General features: G+C 34.2%; 1 protein-coding gene across 5 annotated transcripts in view; it reads right to left on the bottom strand.

Annotated features, from left to right (window-relative positions):
- OPA1 (OPA1 mitochondrial dynamin like GTPase) overlaps positions 1 to 18,170 on the bottom strand; it is an 82,329-nt gene that overhangs the window by 47,728 nt on the left and 16,431 nt on the right. For 3 of the 5 annotated variants that reach the window (XR_006335264.1, XM_043874183.1, XM_043874184.1), the window contains 12 exons: positions 16,480 to 16,590; positions 11,549 to 11,602; positions 8,491 to 8,595; positions 6,386 to 6,472; positions 5,664 to 5,777; positions 4,870 to 4,950; positions 4,671 to 4,745; positions 4,300 to 4,371; positions 4,118 to 4,217; positions 3,421 to 3,551; positions 378 to 450; positions 221 to 293 (listed from right to left, as the gene is read on the bottom strand). Coding sequence is in view for 4 of the 5 variants with exons in the window: in XM_043874183.1 (XP_043730118.1) it covers positions 221 to 293; positions 378 to 450; positions 3,421 to 3,551; positions 4,118 to 4,217; positions 4,300 to 4,371; positions 4,671 to 4,745; positions 4,870 to 4,950; positions 5,664 to 5,777; positions 6,386 to 6,472; positions 8,491 to 8,595; positions 11,549 to 11,602; positions 16,480 to 16,590 (1,076 nt within the window). In the remaining variant the exon portion in view is untranslated. The remainder of the gene's footprint in view (positions 1 to 220; positions 294 to 377; positions 451 to 3,420; positions 3,552 to 4,117; positions 4,218 to 4,299; positions 4,372 to 4,670; positions 4,746 to 4,869; positions 4,951 to 5,663; positions 5,778 to 6,385; positions 6,473 to 8,490; positions 8,596 to 11,548; positions 11,603 to 16,479; positions 16,591 to 18,170) is intronic. The other 2 variants (XM_043874185.1, XM_043874186.1) reach the window with 1 other exon arrangement.

Below are 18,170 nucleotides of genomic sequence, written 5' to 3'. Positions count from 1 at the left end.
GGCAGTTGATTACGACACAGTTTTGTACTATGTGATAAACTGCTCCCAACTTTGTCACAGTAGTCTGAAGACTTGCTTACTAGATACAGATCACTATTTGAGAATTCATCTCTGGAAAGTCAATGTTAAACTGACAGTTATAAGACAAACTTTTAAACTGAAAACAGCTGAAGTTACTCCCTCACTATAAATTCTTTAAAGATTTCAACAAGATACTTACTTTAGGAGTTTTGAATTCTGAAAAAATTCTTCTTCATAGTCCCTTATAGCTTCAATGCTTTCAGAGCTGTTTCCTAGGGAAAGATGGTGGTAAAGTTCTAAGTTCATTTTTATTACTTGAAAACAACAAAAAACTGTAATAATCCATCTTTGCATACCTTTTCCTGTTACAACAGCAAAATAACCTAGAGCTTTCATTGGGAAGAGTTTTCCTTCAATTATCTGCTGAATCTATTTTTAAAAGTGGGAAAAAAGAAACATGACATGTGAGTTTACATAATTTTAAAGCATAATATGCTATTTGGAAGGTAAATTTAACAATGCTGTATTTGTATATGTTTAGATAAATGTATGTCTGTACAAGTGCTGAAATGTATTTCAAATGCTATTTGAGGAAAAAATAAAATACATTTAATTTTGTTATATCAAAAATGTATTATTAAAACATAAGTACCAAAATTAGAATTTGGAATGATGTACAGTGACTTAGAGTCAGGCCTTATTTTGAATTTCTGCTCTGTCACTTACTAGGTATGTGGCCTTAAGTAAGTTACTTAACTTTTCAAAATGGTAGTTGAAAAGAGTATATTATATGTAACACAGTGTCAGGCATGCAGACGCAATCAGTAAACAGTAGCTACTATTATTATTTTCCCAATATCTAAATTCTAACAAAGTTGGATGATTTTTTTTAATTAACTCTGAAAAAAAAAATTTGGATCCACTGTTGTTAACTCTTTTGGGTCAAAACTCCTTTTCTAAAAGTAATAAAAACTAGACTCTGTCCCCAGAAAAATACACATTTGCAGAGATCTATCATTCACACACAATATAAAAGAATTCCTACTTCCAGAAGCTCATTCAGATAAATATTGAGGTAAGAATCCCTCCTCTAAGATAAGTAACATTCTTAAGCTAATGCTAAATCTTTAGTGTAAAAAGAAAAGTGATACAAGCTTCAACTGTATTTAAAGGAAATACAAGCTCATTACCCTAATGAAGAGAAGAAAATGAAAGAAAAGATGGGAAGTGGGAAGGAAGCACAGAAGTTTGCTTCCACCTCACTCTCCCCCTTCTCCGTATCAGGACCGATACTGCCATGGCAGGCCTTCCCCTTGAAAATAGGGCAAAGCTAAGGTCATGGAGACTGCAGAGTTAACACAGCAGGCTTGAGACTGCTGTCCTCAGAAAGGCCTGCTTGTCCTTGGCTGGCATCTGTGAACTTAACTGGTAAACAATCCCCTACATTGATACAGAACCTTCCCTAAATAACAGTGGTTTATTGTGCAATCAATGTGGTTTATGCTGAACATCTGCTTTCCTTTGGGCGTCTGGAATGTTGGTACTTGTGGGTGCCTATGTGACCAGCCCCCAGTAAAAATCTTAGGTGCTGAGTCTCTAGTTAGTACCTCATTGCTGGCGGCTTGAGCACTTCCTGTGTGACTCTACTGGGAAAGGACTCTTGGACACTTGAGTGTGGTTTCCTTTAGACATCATCTCTTGCATCTTTTTCTTCGGTATAAGTATGACTGTGCACTGAGTCCTATGAGTCCTTCCAGACAATCAGTGAACCTAGGGGTGGTCTCTCTTGGGAATCCTTACCACAGAGGCATAGTCCCATAAATTTTCAGATTTGTGAGAAAGAGAGAAATTCTAAACAGAAGCACAAGGGATGGCTACTTATATTTCAAGCTGTTGTTCTATGGGGGATGAAGTTATAACAATAATAATGGATGACAGCCACAATTTACGTAACACTTTCATGCTAAGCTCAACCACTTTACAACAAACATTTAACTCAATAAATCTTCATCACCTATGAGATGTGCTTGTGCTTAGCTGCACATGTGTGTCAGACTCTCTATGACCCCACGGACTGCAGCCTGCCAGGCTCCTCTGTTCATGGGATTCTCCAGGCAAGAATATTAGAGTGGGTTGCCATTCCCTTCTCCAGGGGATCATCCCAACCCAGGGATGGAACTCAGGTCTGCTGTGCTGCAGAATTTTAGTACCATTAATATTTTCATTTCTAATAGCCTAAAGCACTGAAAAAGTGAAATAACTTACCCGATGTTACATAGCAACAGCAGAGCAGATGAGAAACTAAGCAATCTGGCTTAGTTTGCACAGTTTCACCCACTTTTACATTAAAGTGAAAGTGAAGTCGCTCAGTTGTGTCAGACTCTTTGCAACCCCATGGACTGTAGCCTACCAGGCTCCTCTGTCCATGGGATTTTCCAGGCAAGAATACTGGAGTGGGTTACCATTTCCTTCACAATTGAGAGAGCATGCACTAGTAAAACTTGCACACAATGGTACCTTGAAACAAAATTCTTTCCTTGTTAAGGGAGGAGGAGAAAATGGACACGGAACGCCATGTAGAGATGTCATGTGCGTGTGTGTTTGCGTATATGCTCAGTGGCTAAGTTGTCTGACTCTTTGCAACCTCATGGACTGTAGCACACCAGGCTCCTCTGACAATGGAATTGTCCAGGCAAGAATCCTTCTTCAGGGGATCTTCCCAACCCAGGAATTAAACCCGTGTCTCCTGCATTAGCAGGTGGATTCTTCATCACTGAGCCAACTGGGAAGCTGATACAGAAGCCACAAGAATATAAGAAATGAAAGTGACTCCAGAGATAAACTAGCCTAATAGACTGGATTGTGCACTGTCTGGATGCAGAACAAATTAATAAGATTTGCCCAAGGACATGTAGCCATCTGTTGGTAGAGCATGGATAAGAATGCTGAGCTTGGACACCCCATCCAATGCCTTCTCTATTATGAAAATCTGCCACACGTTCTTTAATCAGTTATCTGAATAAAAAAATAAAAAAATTTAAAACAAAGAATAACATAAGTAATGTCCAAAAGGAATCTAAACTGTCACTAGTTTTACACTAATTTATGAACACTAACTAATGTTAAAAAATACTGCAATGAGGTTCATGACTATGTCAGCCTGCAAAATTTAGAGTAAGCAACATTAGTTTTAAGAATTTGAATCAAACTATAGTTATAACTGTAGAATTAAACTTAAATCTCAATTCTGCACTTACATCATTTACTATAACTTTACAATACTTTGCTTTTTTTTAATGAAAACCAAGAAAAACCCCATTACTACTTGTACTTCACCAGGAGATGTCCCCCGTCAGTTTCTGTCGGAATTAACGCTTTGCTTAAAGAGCCTGCCCTCACCCTGCTGGGGCTGGTCACGTTCTTCTCTGCCAGGTCTACTTTGGTCAAGACGAAAATCGTCCTTCTTCCATGAGGGTCCATTTGACTGACCAAGTCTGTAACAATGCTGCGTTCAGCATCCACAGATCCATCTGAAAATACATTGAAAAATGACATAGTAATGGTTACAGAGTGGGTTTTTAAAACTTCAAGAAGCTACAACTGTGTCATCTTGTGTCTACACTATAGTAAGATCATGTTTCCTTAATATTTTATCTTAGTTGTGAAAAGAAATTCTAGCCAATAAGAATTTCTATGATGCCTACACAGTGAAATTCATCAAGCATATTACCAACTTCAATTCTACTTACTAATAAAATGAACAACAGGACAAAATAAAACATCTATTTTATATGTTTATGTAAAGTGAAGTCACTCAGTTGCATCCGACTCTTTGTGACCCCATGGATTGTAGCCTACCAGGCTCCTCCATCCACAGGATTTTCCAGGCAAGAGAACTGGAGTGGGTTGCCATTTCCTTCTCCAGGGAATCTTCCCGACTCAGGGATCAAACCTGGGTCTTCCACATTGCAGGTAGACACTTTACCATCTGAGCCACCAGGGAAGCCCGTGTTTATGGAACACATATGTAAAACAAACCTTGATTGCTAAATAAGGAAGAATATTAGTGCAATTAAAATCTTTCAATAAGATTTACCTTGAATACATAGTATGATGGCATTAGGGTTCTGCATGTAAGCTTTGCTGATACTGAAAATAGTTTCCTTTGTGTCGGGAGCCATGCCTGATGTCACAGTCTTGAAGAAAAAGGTTTTAAAGGTCATTATAAATGTCTGCCACAACAGAATAAGATAAGATACATGCTTTGTATACACTTACATTAATCACACCTGGTAGGTCAACAAGCACCATCCTCTGTAGTCCAGGACCTTTTACATTTAAGGATATGGTCTGTTCAGGGAAAAAAAAAACCCAAAAGCCAAAAAACTTTGAGAGGCAGCTTGTTAGGAATTTTTTTGTTGACACATATCCTGAAAATTCTTTATCTCATTCATTTAGATATGTGGTTCAGAAAAAAGTTATGGGAGTAATTATTTCATAAAACTTTTCCACAAAATGATACATTCTTTGGAATATTAAAAAAAAGATATCTTTGAATTACTTCAATCTAAATATCAATGCTCTATGATTTCAAATCATAAAACACTGGATCTCCATAGAACACGGCTGACATGAACTGCAGCACTTACCTCTGGACTGACAGTACAGCCTTCTTTCACATTTTTCCGCATTCGGAGTTCTATTTCATGTCTTAATGCTGCAAGCTATCAATGGGAAAACAACAAAATCCTAAGAAAATTGTCAGTTAAATATACCATTTAGTTGTCTTTTATGTTTACACAGATTATAAAAAATTACACATACAAACCTCATATGAAATCTACTTACATCTTCCTCTTTAGTAAGATCAAACTCCCGAGAACTATCTTTAAATAAGGCCACATGATGAGGGCCTTCACTGAGAGTCACCTGAAATTAACAGAAAATTGAGAAGACTGTATTTACAATTTCTATTAATTCCCACAGTACTTACATGGTTCCATTTCCCAGTCAATGTTATAAAGAGTACCAAGTACAAAACCATCAATCTCAAACAAAACTTGAAAAACTAAAAGGAAATTTTGCATTTCACATCAATGGTAAAGTTAGGTAACAATTCATTTCTTTCACCTCTACTTATTGAGAGTTAAATGTGTCAGAGGTTGTAGGTCTTCTCCATCTCCATTCACTCCGTAGGCAATCTTAGCCATTAGGGAGTTAACTACCACTTTTAGATGTTTGATTATGACTCCTCCATTTCTGTCTCTAGTACAGATCGCCCTCCAAACTTGCATATCCAGCGGCTGCTTTGTTAACATCCCACAGGCAAGCCCCAAACTCCTGATCTTTGTTCTTGTCTGAGGGGTGACTTCTACTAATTCCTACACTAGGAATAATTTCAAATGCTACATATCAGTTATTTTTTTGGTCAGAATTCTTCATTTCAACACTATGGACAAACTTTGTTAAAGTGATTACTTCCCTGAAGAACTTCGTTTGGCCTATCTTTTTCTTTTAACCGAAGTACAGGTAACAAACAATATTATGTTAGTTTTGGTGTACAAAATAGTGACTCAACATTTAAATACATTAGAAAATGATCACCACAGTAAGTCTACTGGCCCAGAGAGCCTGTTTCTCACCTTCACTGGAGAACGTGTCATCATCTCCCCAGACCCTCGGGGAAATATTCGTGCCTGAGCAATCATTTCCAACACACTCGTTTTTCCAGCACTTTGGTCTCCAACCACAACAACCTTACCACAAAATAAATACCACATATTCATATTTTTTGATACGAACTTAAATACACTTGGAATGCTGCTGAGAATCAGTCTTTAGAAACTGTCCAGTTAAATGATTTTAAAATATCCACAAAAAAAATGATAGTTTATACATGGATGTGTACTGAAAATAAACAGCAAAACATTAATTGGGTCCATTATTTATAGCCACATTTTTATTACTAATTTAAACCACTAGTTAAAACCAGATTAACATTAATATTGCATAAATCTCTTCCACAGCTAATTTACTCTTTACAAAGACATTTTCAATTCTGTGAGGTTATATTTCTCCTATATACCTAATTTTATCTACCATTCAGGAATTTTAATATCATGGACATCATGAACATATAATGCCAAATATCTGAAAGCCTGCCTTCATTATGCATAAATATAAGTAAACTAATGGACCAAAATAGTTAAACAACATTCAATGCTTGAGACATCACCTAGAACACATGAATATTAGAGAGAAAATTTTGTGTCTTTGCCTATGTATACACACACATAACTTTTTAAAAAACTAACATGCTTTTTTGCTAATGGGCAATTTCACTGTGTACTAATTTTTCACTTACCCTTGGCAGATGATCTTGTGTATTATAACTGGCATCATAATCAGACAGAACATCAAGAACTTCAGAATACATATCAATCAAAGATTTCTATAAAATTCAAAAATCAATATTATAAAATACAGAAAACATTTTTAAAAACCCACAGATGTGTCAGGATAAAAAAGCTGATAAATTCAAGGAGTTCTCATAATTGTATTCTGAGTAAATGTAAAACAGTACAGAATAAAATTCCATACTTTCTTATCCAATCTATTTCAAAAGACACTGATTTAACACAGTATGTTAATTCAGGATTTTCTAATCTTCCAATTAAACAGTAAAAGAGGGAGGTTATTGTTTAATATTGAAGACCTAGGGACTTCCCTGGTGGTCCAGTGGCTAAGACTCCAGCTCCCAATGCTAGGTGCCCCGGTTCGATCGCTGAGCAGGGAACTAAGTCCCACATGCCCACAACTAAGAATTTGCACACTACAACTAAATATCCTTCATGCTGCAACTTAAGAGAAACTAAGGACCCCACATGCTAAAACTAAGGACCCAGGGCAGACAAATAAATAAATATTAAAAAAAAAATACTGATGAGCTAATATTAAGTGCCCAACAAAGAAAGACCATTAACACTAAAAAGGCCCAATAAGCCAGGTACCAACTGAAAGGAATGTTTGGTGTATGTGTCAGAGAGGGAGACAGAGACTGGAGAAAGGGTAAAGTAGAGAAAGAATCACCAAAATTCCTGTTAAATCAGTAAGGAGGAGTAGTGTATACTGATAACTGGGCAGACTAAAACGTGAGAGCACCAGGAGCAGACATCCTGTACTGTTCTCTCAGTAAAACCAGGGTCAAACATGTTTCCTGGAAAATAACAAGCTTCAAGTATTTCAGGAATGACTGAACATATAAATAGGCCAGGCATTTAATAATTAAAGGTAAGTTTTAATACCAAAGTAGGAACAAAATGAGGGCCTGAAGTTCCTTTCATCTCTTTTAAAAGACACCTAAAATTAAAAGGAAAGCAACTATTATCCCTTTGACCTAAACAACAAACTTTTCAAATCTTCATTACTATTTCACTTAATGAGAGAAAATACAATTTCTCAGGTAAATTCTCCATATTTATCAACATTTGGATGTGACTTTTCCAACTGCCACATACTGGCTTATAAATAAAGTCATGCTAGTATTATGCAGTTGCAATTTGGAGTCAGAACTACTAATACATGTTGGTTAAACCAGAACTGTATATCTCTGGACCGTGGCCACAAAATGCATGTGTCATGATTTATTGCAGTTTTTCTACATATACATTCTGTTTACTTATATGACATTTAAGTTAAAAAAAGAATTATTTCAATTTAATGTAGCACATACAGGTTGGTTTAGTGGGTAATAATAATATTGAATTTACTGATAATGGTAATTATCAATATGCCGATAACAATACCAGCATGTTTTTTCAAAAATTCTTTAAAATGCCCAAGGAACCTTCCAGAAGAAAATGTTAACTATTGTAAAACTGAAGAAAGTGGCCTCTTGATTCAGTGGCATTTACAAGTAAGGTAATAAAGATAGGACATATGTAATTTTCTATTAACTTACTGATTTTACAGCTGCAGAAATGAAGCAAACCTAGGAGTAAAGTGTTGGTCACTCAGTCCTGTCCAGTTCTTTGCGACCCCACGGACAGTAGCCTGCCAGGCTCCTCTCTCCATGGAGTTCTCCAGGCAAGAATACTGGAGTGGGTTGCCATTCCCTTCTCCAGGGGATCTTCCCCACCCAGGGATTGAACCCAGGTCTCCTGCATTGCAGGCAGATTCTTTACCATTTGAGCCACTGGGGAAGTTTCAACATTTCAGAAAAAAATAAATTGATTCATTGATTCACAAGCATGAAGAATTAATGGATCTAGTAAAAAAACAAATGCTTGGAGACTATAATTTACGAAGTCTTAACAAAACGAGGAGACCTCCCTTTTCCCTAAGGACACAAGATTAGAAAGAAAAGGACGATAGAACCCTTTGCAGTTCCTTAAAAACGGATATTGATGAATACACAATGTGAAGTGGCAGAGTTTTGAGAGATAATAAGTTAAGACACACTTAAAATACCTTAAGCTTTCTATGATGGATGCCTTTGTCATCTTTCTGTAATACTAATTTTCTCAATTCTTTGTTCTCCTTTTCTAGCCGTTCCAAGATTCTCTGGTACTTTAACTGCAACACAGTAATACAAGTAACTTTTTAAGAAACCATCAGTTAAAAAATAACATTAAGTATAAATTAAAATATTCCTTGATCCTGAAGTACTTAAAATGAATTATTTCATTTAAAAGTCAACTATGAAAATGTTGAACAAAATAATGATGAATATTATCTCAAACAATGAACTTCATAGTTTTCTGTTATAATTGGCATCTTATTGGAAAATTCTTTGCTGTTTATGTTGAAGAAATTAATAAAAATACTAAAAATAAAAGGAGTTTAAAAGGCAAGCTCTTAAGTATCTCTATGAAGCACTATTTCCTGCATCAAAATTTTAAATCTTCAGTTAAGGCACATTTGACAAAAATTCAAATTTTCCTTATGCCTCTATATTATTTTATTAAAATGGTATAAAATAAAAATAGCTAACAGTACCTGACCATGAGTTACATGACAGGCCCTTTACTTAGTGCTTCACCTGTATTAGCTTCTTTAAGGCTTCACGTAAGGCAAAGGTTATACAGGTTAGGAATCAGAGGTTAGAGATGCTTAGGAGCTTATCCAAGGTCACAAAGTTTTGAATATAGGTCTGAGTTGAGGGCTCAAACTCTTCTAAGTTTTGGTAAGTTTCTATGGTCAGAGATTACACATTAATTTTTAAAATACTGACATAAGAACAATTTAAAAGACTAAAACATTTATACAGGCTTTTTTGTCAAATTAGATGCTTGGCTACACACTGTTCTCCAATAAATGTGATCCTTTTCTAACTGGTCTTCTCTGTTTATACACAATTATTTCTTCTATAAACATTAATCATGTTCAGAAAATTTTTAAGAATTACTCTTTCTTATAACCAACTAGATTTTTTAAAATTTTATTTTCAAGTGGAGGACAATTACTTTATAATATTGTGTTGGTTCCTGCCATTCATCAACATGAATCAGTCATGGGTATACACACATCCCCACCCTCCACAACCTCCCTCCCCATCCCACCAACTGGATGTTTTTGTCCAATTTTACAGTAACATGTCTTTTGTTAATGCAAAGAAGGAGATGGAAAATATTTCTTGGAAAATATGTTAGGCTGTTACAATCTTCCAAGCACAAAGTAAATAACAAGAGATCATGGCTTTATCCTCAGAGAATGTCCAATTTAAGATAAATTTAAGAAATTATATAGTATGAGACAGGTAGAACTATAGGCTAGTTTATATTATAAACATATTTTCACAGAACTTGTTCATTTATATTCAGTAACAGTACATACAACAAACTTCTGGCAGTTATCTAAGAATTAGACCTATGCTGTCTAATACAGATGGCAGCCACCGGCCACATATGGATACTGAGCACTTGAAATGTGGCTAGTCTGCACTAAAGTGTGTGTTAAGAATAAAACATACATCAGATTTCTATAAAATACATAAATACCACATTAATATTTTTATACTAACTAGATATATAACTATTTTAGATCTACTTTGTTAAATATATTATTAACATGAAAATTCTACCTATTTCTTTTTACCCTTATTTTAATGCAAAAATTTTAAAGTACACATGGCTTGCATTTTATTTCAACTGGACACTATTAATATACATAATGCCATTATTAGATCATGAATTCTCCATAAAGTACTTTCAACAATGCCTACCAGCTTCCAACAAATGGAAGGATTGATATCAACAGGTATATACAACAGTGGTAGGATTTCTACTGGTTCACTTGGTAAATACAGCATCAATTATGGGGTCTACATTTTCTGGAGCTGGAAACACTCTTTAGTATATGTCAGTCTGCAGGCTTCCTGCAGAGATGTGCTACTGGGCCATCCTGCAAAGTTCTAGGCCAGTAATTCTCAAACTTAAGAACTCAGCAGCATCACTTGAGGGTTTTTAAGAACAAAGGGAATACGTGTAAATCTATTGCTGGTTCGTGTCAATGTATGACAAAACCCACTGAAAAAATAAATAAATAAATAAATTAAAAAAAAAAAAAAAAAAGAACAAAGACTGCTCAGTTCCATATCCAGAGTTTCTGATTCAGTGCATTTGGGATGGGACCAATATTCTGCATTTCCAACAAGTTCCCAAAGAGTATCACTGATGCTAATGCTCCAGAGATCACATTCTGAGGCCAGGGATTCTTAATTTCTAGCTGCAGACTGTAATCATAACAACGTTAGGGCTGCTCAGAGCACACTTGATTCTAACATACTGTTGAGTATAAGAATCAATACATAGATATAAAGAAAACCTGAGACAACATACACTGGTTCCTAATTTTATTTAAATTGCTTTGTTGTACTTTTCCCTAAAAAGAGACCCGATGAGTCTTTTTAATTTAAACTTAATTACCACGTATCATTGTATCTATAGAGAATAATTAATGATAGAGTGGATAATGTGGCAATTTTTCACGAGAATGTTCCCTACTCGATTACATTGCACAGAACAATTCTTTAAAATAATAATTGTATCGTCAACTGTAAGAGAATAACTCTTTAAAGTAGTGTCAGAAATATTAATACCTTTAGAAAGATTATTATCTGATTGGCTTTGGACATTAGAGAACTGTGATAGAACTCCACTTCAATTTCTTTTAACTGTTACTCGAATTAGCCAATCAGTGTAAAAAGGCAAGCACAGGTTTATACAAGGACAAGTCACTTTCCCCTGTCTTTTCTGCCATAGTCTTCCTCTAAAATTAAAAGCATAAGATTCACTCAACAATAGGTTTTACACATAAATGAGTTAATTAAGCTTATCAAGTTCCTTCATTATTCCTTATTTCTCAATTAGCTTTTTCATTTGTGGGGACATCTATTGATGATAGTAATAAGGTTCTATCATTAAATCACTACAAACTCTGCTCAGATAAATTTCCACATCACCAAATTTAGAGTACAAGACAAACTCTTTGGTTCTTTTTACATGACTAAGAATTACATTAGTATTACCTGAGTATGCAGAAGCTCTTCTTGAAGCTGGTCAATTTTCTCTTTGTCTGACACCTAAATATTTAAAATAATTTTTTTTTATTTGAGTAGAATTAGGTTTATATAGAATATACAGTAAGTTAACTTTTTAAAGAAACCATTTTTAAGAGTAAAAACTATAGACTTTATACGGATATTTAATCAAAGGAAATTTTAAATCAAATGCTTATTTAAGAAAGTAACCTTATTCATCAACAAAAACAGCTCTTGAAAAGTTTATATAAATGAAAACCTTAAAAAGAGATCATCTTCCTATTGCCATTGTAGTCATTTCTTATGACTGGCTTGTTAGAAAAATAAGAGATCAACACATACATTTACTATGTTCTTGACAGGTTGTTTTGTACTCAAGCACAGGGACTTGGATGCCTGAGAAATAAAGCACTGAAATCCTTACAAAAATGTTTTCGAAGTCAGATGCGTTATAATGTACAGCTACTGAAAAAATTCATTGGTCATAGTGTATCTTTTAAGAAAACACTTATCCATTTCTATTCCATAAGTAGGAAAGTGTTTAATATGTGCAAAGAACAAGTGCATTTTCAGAGCTTTAAGTGGAGCCAGATGCTTGTTTTTAAATTTAGTTTCACTGCAAGATCTTCTAACCCATAATAAAGCGAATGCATCAGAGGCAATGAAGTTGAGTAAAGCAAACAAAACTGATTTGAAAATAAAACAAAAGTAGGATAAAATCCACAGGTATTGGGGAAATGACTCCTAATTATTACTAATGCTAATAGTTCTAAGATAAGATATCCAAAATAAAGAACTTTATTCTACACCAGGCTGTAAAGTAATCACAATTCTAAATATAAAACACAATAACCAATTGCAGTTAAATGATGTCACTTAGGACAAACCCACACAACTGCTTTGACTCCTTAGGGAGATGCCGAAGCTGCCATTCTCAATCTGAAAATAATTATCTAATTTCTGTACTCAAAATTTTTAAACATGATTTTATTCCACAGGAGACAAAAATCAAGTTAAAACTCATGTAAATCTTTATTCATCCTGATTTCACTGGCTACTTAAGCAGCCAAGACCTCACGGTAGCAAATACATATGAAAATATTCTAAATGATTTGCTTATTGAAGTGGACATTAATAACTCTTATCCATGCAATAAAATGTTACTTTTGAGATTTTAATTCCTATTTCCAAATGCTTTCTCAAAATTCCCCCCCAAACTTCTTTTAAATAAAAATGACAATACTTGCTAGAAATAATAGGTACATAATCCATAACTGCTTTTTCCTAAAAAGCCTTTGTCTAAAAATTTCAAATTTTATTTTGTGAATTAGAAAAATGCAACATAAAACAAACTTTGTATTACTGCTTCCCACTCCTGTAGAGCAAGCAGCAGCTTCCGGACGGAAGCATTTTTCATTTGACTGTGTTTGTGTAAAATGGACAAGAATTATTAATCATCTCCTAAAATGTGAGAAAACAAGCGTGTTGAGGAGCCCACAACCCAAGGAACAAAATCCTGAAGGCCAATGAAGAAATAAATTCCATATTATGATATGGCATGATATCACACTCATAATGTGATCATACACATGATATCACACACCAATGTGATCATAAAAATTTTGTTATGTAGATTATATTCCCAATTCATCTGGAAAGTTACTCTGATTTACTCTGTTCCATTAAATATTCATCCAACTGAAGTTAAAGTAGTATGAAATGTATAAACAGTATTAGTATAGGATGTGAATATTTAATGATATCATGCAATATAATCTAAGTTACAGCAGAAAATCCAATATATCTCTACAACTGCGGCAATAATTTAAAAAGCAATATAATTACATAAAACAGAATGTTTGCACAAGCCAAGGACTATAAAGGACTAACCTTGACAATGTGGTAAAATAAAACAGATACATAAAGAGTTAAAATGATATAAGGTTATTAGAATATTACAAACACAATTTTTATGCTAATATTAGTATTTAGCAACAATGACTTAGGATTTTTATAAATTTGTATTTTTTAAGTATTTAAATTTATCATGTGCCCTTCTGGTGTGACTGTTAGGAATAACTCATGCATAGTTTCACCAATACCATTCCTATCTGCTTAACGTTAAATTAAAAGATTAATACTATATTATATAAAAGACAGGTTGATGATAAGAGTCAAGAATTAAATCTAGGATTTTATAGGAAACAAGATTAAAACCTTTAGGTTCACAAAATAAATCTTAAAGATTAGTGATAAGACACTTTAACGTATTTTAAGAGAATAATACATGCTATTGTTAGTCTATCATTTATCTGAGGTCTTAACTAGCAACCTGGGATATATTTTATTTTGATGCACTTTACTAGTAAAATTCAGCTACTTACAGTAAGTCCTTGTCTTGTTGTTTAATATATTTAGTTTTCATTATGAAATTAGTTCAAAACTCACCCTGACAGAAATGGGTATCAATAGTCTTGAAACCAGAGCTTTCCTACAATTCCAGGGCTGTAAAACTGATGGACAAAGAGTGGAACACTCTGCAGAAACAAGCTAAAGCTGAAAGAGAAAAACCTTTACTAGCTCCTAACAAAAGCAAGCCTGATTTTTAAATTTTAAGTATTTCTTCCTACTAAGCAATTGTAGCCATTCTGAAATACAGAAATGTATAAGACTTGCAAAAATTTCTATGTATGTGTACATACACATTTACAGGAGGCAAAACTACCAATGGCAGTTTTAATCTACTACCTCTGCATGAGCTCCTCTGCTTGAATAATACAGGGAAAATCTACTAGCTGCTACCAATAAGAGAAAAATAGGGACTTCCCTGGAGGTCCAGTGGTTAAGATCCTTGGAGAGGGTGCGGGTTTGATCCCTGGTCAGGGAGCTAAGATCTCACATGCTGTGCAGTATTAAAAAAAAAAAAAAAACCCAGAAAGCATTAAAAAAAAAAAAAAAAAAAGAAGGCCTACTAATATTTTCAAAAGGTAGTAGGAAAGAATCATCAAAAAATGACAAAAAGTAGCTGTGGTTTTGTACCTCAAGTAAACCTCAAATGCCTGGAAAGATAAAAGCCTCATCATATTAGCACTTTGGTCATTATGACAATGTAAGGCTTAAGTCACCAGTGTATTAACTATAAGGGGAATGGAGGGAAGATACAGTAAGGAAATCATCTTTAAGGACAGTAAAAGAATGATACTATTATAGAGGTGCACAAATTGTTTTTCGTCTCATTTACTTTCACACAAGGTAAGTGGGCAGGAACAAGCCCTGTTCTATGCCCTTCTAAGCACATCTTAATAAACAAAATAGACAGAGGTACAGCCCTGTCAGTAGCTCTTTCACAAATATGGAGAGTGAGGAATAAAAGGGTTATACATGGATAATCCAATAAATATTAGGAAGAGGAAGGATAACTCCAGGTCTGAAAAAAGGCCCTTGGCAGCATAAAAATAAACAGTATTCACTATTGCTTTCATTTAAACTGTCAGATTCAACAGGATATTAATAATCTTAAACTGTATCTTAGAATCTTAAAATAGCAGATCTATGGGGCTCACTGTAAATTATTTTACCATTAAGAAAAAAACAAGATCTACTGGTCTTGAAAACAAGAGCTATATTCATATTTCTAACTAACATACCAAAACATAACAGTTCCTTTCCCTCTTGTTTATAATGAAGCTAAGGACAGATGCTTAGCCTGAGCATCCAACTTGTTAGTATATGTAAGTGGTACTCCGAACAGCATGAGAATAGAGAATGCTAAACACCATTTATACTAAGTCCTCCTATGATTTAACACAAGCAGGAAAATAATTTGTTTTCTATTTCCACCTATATTATTCATTTACTGAAAGCTAAATGACATATAGCAGTTGATTTCACAGCCATGGAATTGAGAAAAGCCAGGAAGCGACACTGAAAAAATAAACTACGATTAGAACTCTCAAGTACTAACCACCACCAAATGCGACAGGGTTAGCCAGCAGGATCATTTCACTAATTACCTGTAATATTGGCTGATTTCAATATCAGAATGCACAGGAAGCTAATTATATGACTGGATCATTTTTCCTAAGATTTATACCTAACTGTACAACTTTTCTAATATATGTAACTAGCCGATGTCAAGATCTTACAATAAAATTTTTAAAATCATTTTAAACACTTCATTTGACTCTAGTCTCTTTAGGACATTAACCTGGGGATCTACACTATAGGATCATCTAAAGCCAAAAGCATTATTTTCAAGGATTTTTTGGTGACACCTATAAGCAAATACTTGTACAGTGTTACACTGAGTTTTATTAGGATCTGTCCTTTAGTGACCAGAATTATATCAAATTTCCAATGTTCAATTTTTCAGTGGACAAGGTGAAAATCTGTGCTGACTGTTAATAAATGTCAAAAGTTTTATTACAAGTTATTCAAAGTATTTAAGAATAACTGTCCAAAAGTTAGGTCAAAATAGTTTTCTTTTGTAGGAAACAAGAATTCTCTGCTGAATCATTTTAACTAAAACAAAACCATTTCATTCTTTAAATTTAACATGGTCATTCACAGTAACCCTTTTCATTTTAGAAGTGAAAACTTAAGAGAATAGACAAGTTGGCCACAGATTTAGGGTGATTCAATAACTGGGCCAAGTAAACTGCAATTCACAATTATCTAAGTACAAGTCCATGAACCCTCACAGATCATCTAATTTTCAGAAAATAAATTACTATGTTTAATATTTTGGGTTTGTTTGCATACTCTAGCAAGTTGCATATCTGTATTATCTTTCATATTTTTATCTTATCAAAACTAATTTCTCGTAACTGTAGTCCATGAATGGATTAAGGTGACATGATATTGGTAGAAATGGCTGATTAGTGTAAGCACATCAGTAGCCCCCTTAAACCATCCATCACCTTGCGCTTCTGTTGGGCATAGCTCGCGCTATACTGGCCAGCAGCTCTGCGTGCTTCCTCTTCATGCTCTTGAATTTGCTGTTGTAAGAGAATGAGCTCACCAAGCAGACCCTGCCATGAGTTTACAGCCAGGAGAAGAGGAAAATTGGGGAGGAGAACAATGTTAAACCAAAGGGCACAAGAAAGGAACAGATGTAAGTTAGGGAGGAATGGATAGCTTGTAACAAAAATGGAAACTCAGTTATGTACCTTTAGAGCCACTATATAACTGGGCTCTGTACCACATTTCCACTTTTCCCCTCAGTAAAATTATGTTTCAAATATAAAACACCATAGTCTAAAAAGTGAAAAGGAAAATGCAGTAAGTGACTGTTTGCTAAATAAAATGAGCCAGATATAATATCAACATACAGTAAAACCTAGACTAACTGGAATGCTCAAGGAAGGTGGAACTACAGTTAACTAAATGAGTTAATAGGAACACTGAGAAACAAATACTTTCACTTGTATTTTTGAACTGCCAATACGAACCAGTGTACGTTCCTGACTTGGTACATAGGGGGAAAAAAAAACAAAAGTGATTTTTCAAGTGTTGATCTTACAGGCCTGAATCTAATTCTCAACCGTCAAGTTTCTTAAGACTAAATGGAGAATACACAATAGCTTAATTACTTATTAAATTATTATTTTTAAGTAAATATTTTTCCTTAACATCTAATGTCTTCAATTAAAGATCCCTTAAGGGACTTAGCAGCAGCAGCAGCAGCAGCAAGGGAACTTCCCTGGTGGTCTAGTGGTTAAGACTCTGGCTGCTTCTATTGCAGGGGGCACGGGTTCAAATCCCTGGTCCGGAAACTAAGGTTCTGCATGCCATGTGGTACGGCCAAAAAGTAAATAAATCAATAAACATCCCTGAAAACTTTGTTTTGAGCATCAAGTTAATCAAAGTTTTACATTAATTCATAATTTTACATGCCTACACACATAATCTTATCTGATTAAAATTTAAGAGTTTTTTAATTAAAAAAATGTTTGAGGTACTGTTTTAACTTTATACAACAACAAATAAGAAGTGTGACTGAATTTTCACTTTTTATGAGCTGTTCTGACATTCAGTAAAAATGGCCTCTGAGAATATAACCAAGGGTACATTAATTACTAAAGCACGACTTCCATTAAAGAACATAATTAAAATATGGAGATAATACAGTTGTTACAAAACGAAACAGAAACAAAACTCAGTTTGGACCTATGTACAAAGTAACCACCATTTTTATGCTTAAAATTCATTCCATTTAATAATAATGAAATGTTCATCTAAGGCAGTGCATTCACTTGTGGAATGAAACTAAAATACATGTCATTTTCTATACAGTGCTTTTAATTGATGGTCTATTAGATAATCAACCTCAAGAAATGTAGGAGAAGTAACAACTGGGAATTGACAATTCTATGAACCTTATATTTTCTCAACTAGAAACCCTAAAAAGGTAAAGTTGCGATGAAGTCACTCTTTAATCTTCATAAGAATAGTTTACCTGGGAGAACAATGGGCTCAATTTTTACCAAGTCATAAAAATAAAAAGTTAGGAAAATTAAAATTAAAAATGAAAATAAAACTTCATTAAAATAATCTAAGGAGTTTCAAATAGCCTCACAGCTTTATAACTAACTGCCAAAAATACTTTATT

Source organism: Cervus elaphus, chromosome 19, assembly GCF_910594005.1.
Source record: "Cervus elaphus chromosome 19, mCerEla1.1, whole genome shotgun sequence".
In the NCBI taxonomy this organism is placed as follows: domain Eukaryota; kingdom Metazoa; phylum Chordata; class Mammalia; order Artiodactyla; family Cervidae; genus Cervus; species Cervus elaphus.
The sequence above is the reverse complement of the archived record's forward strand: the minus strand, read 5'-3'. Positions and strand labels throughout refer to the sequence as shown.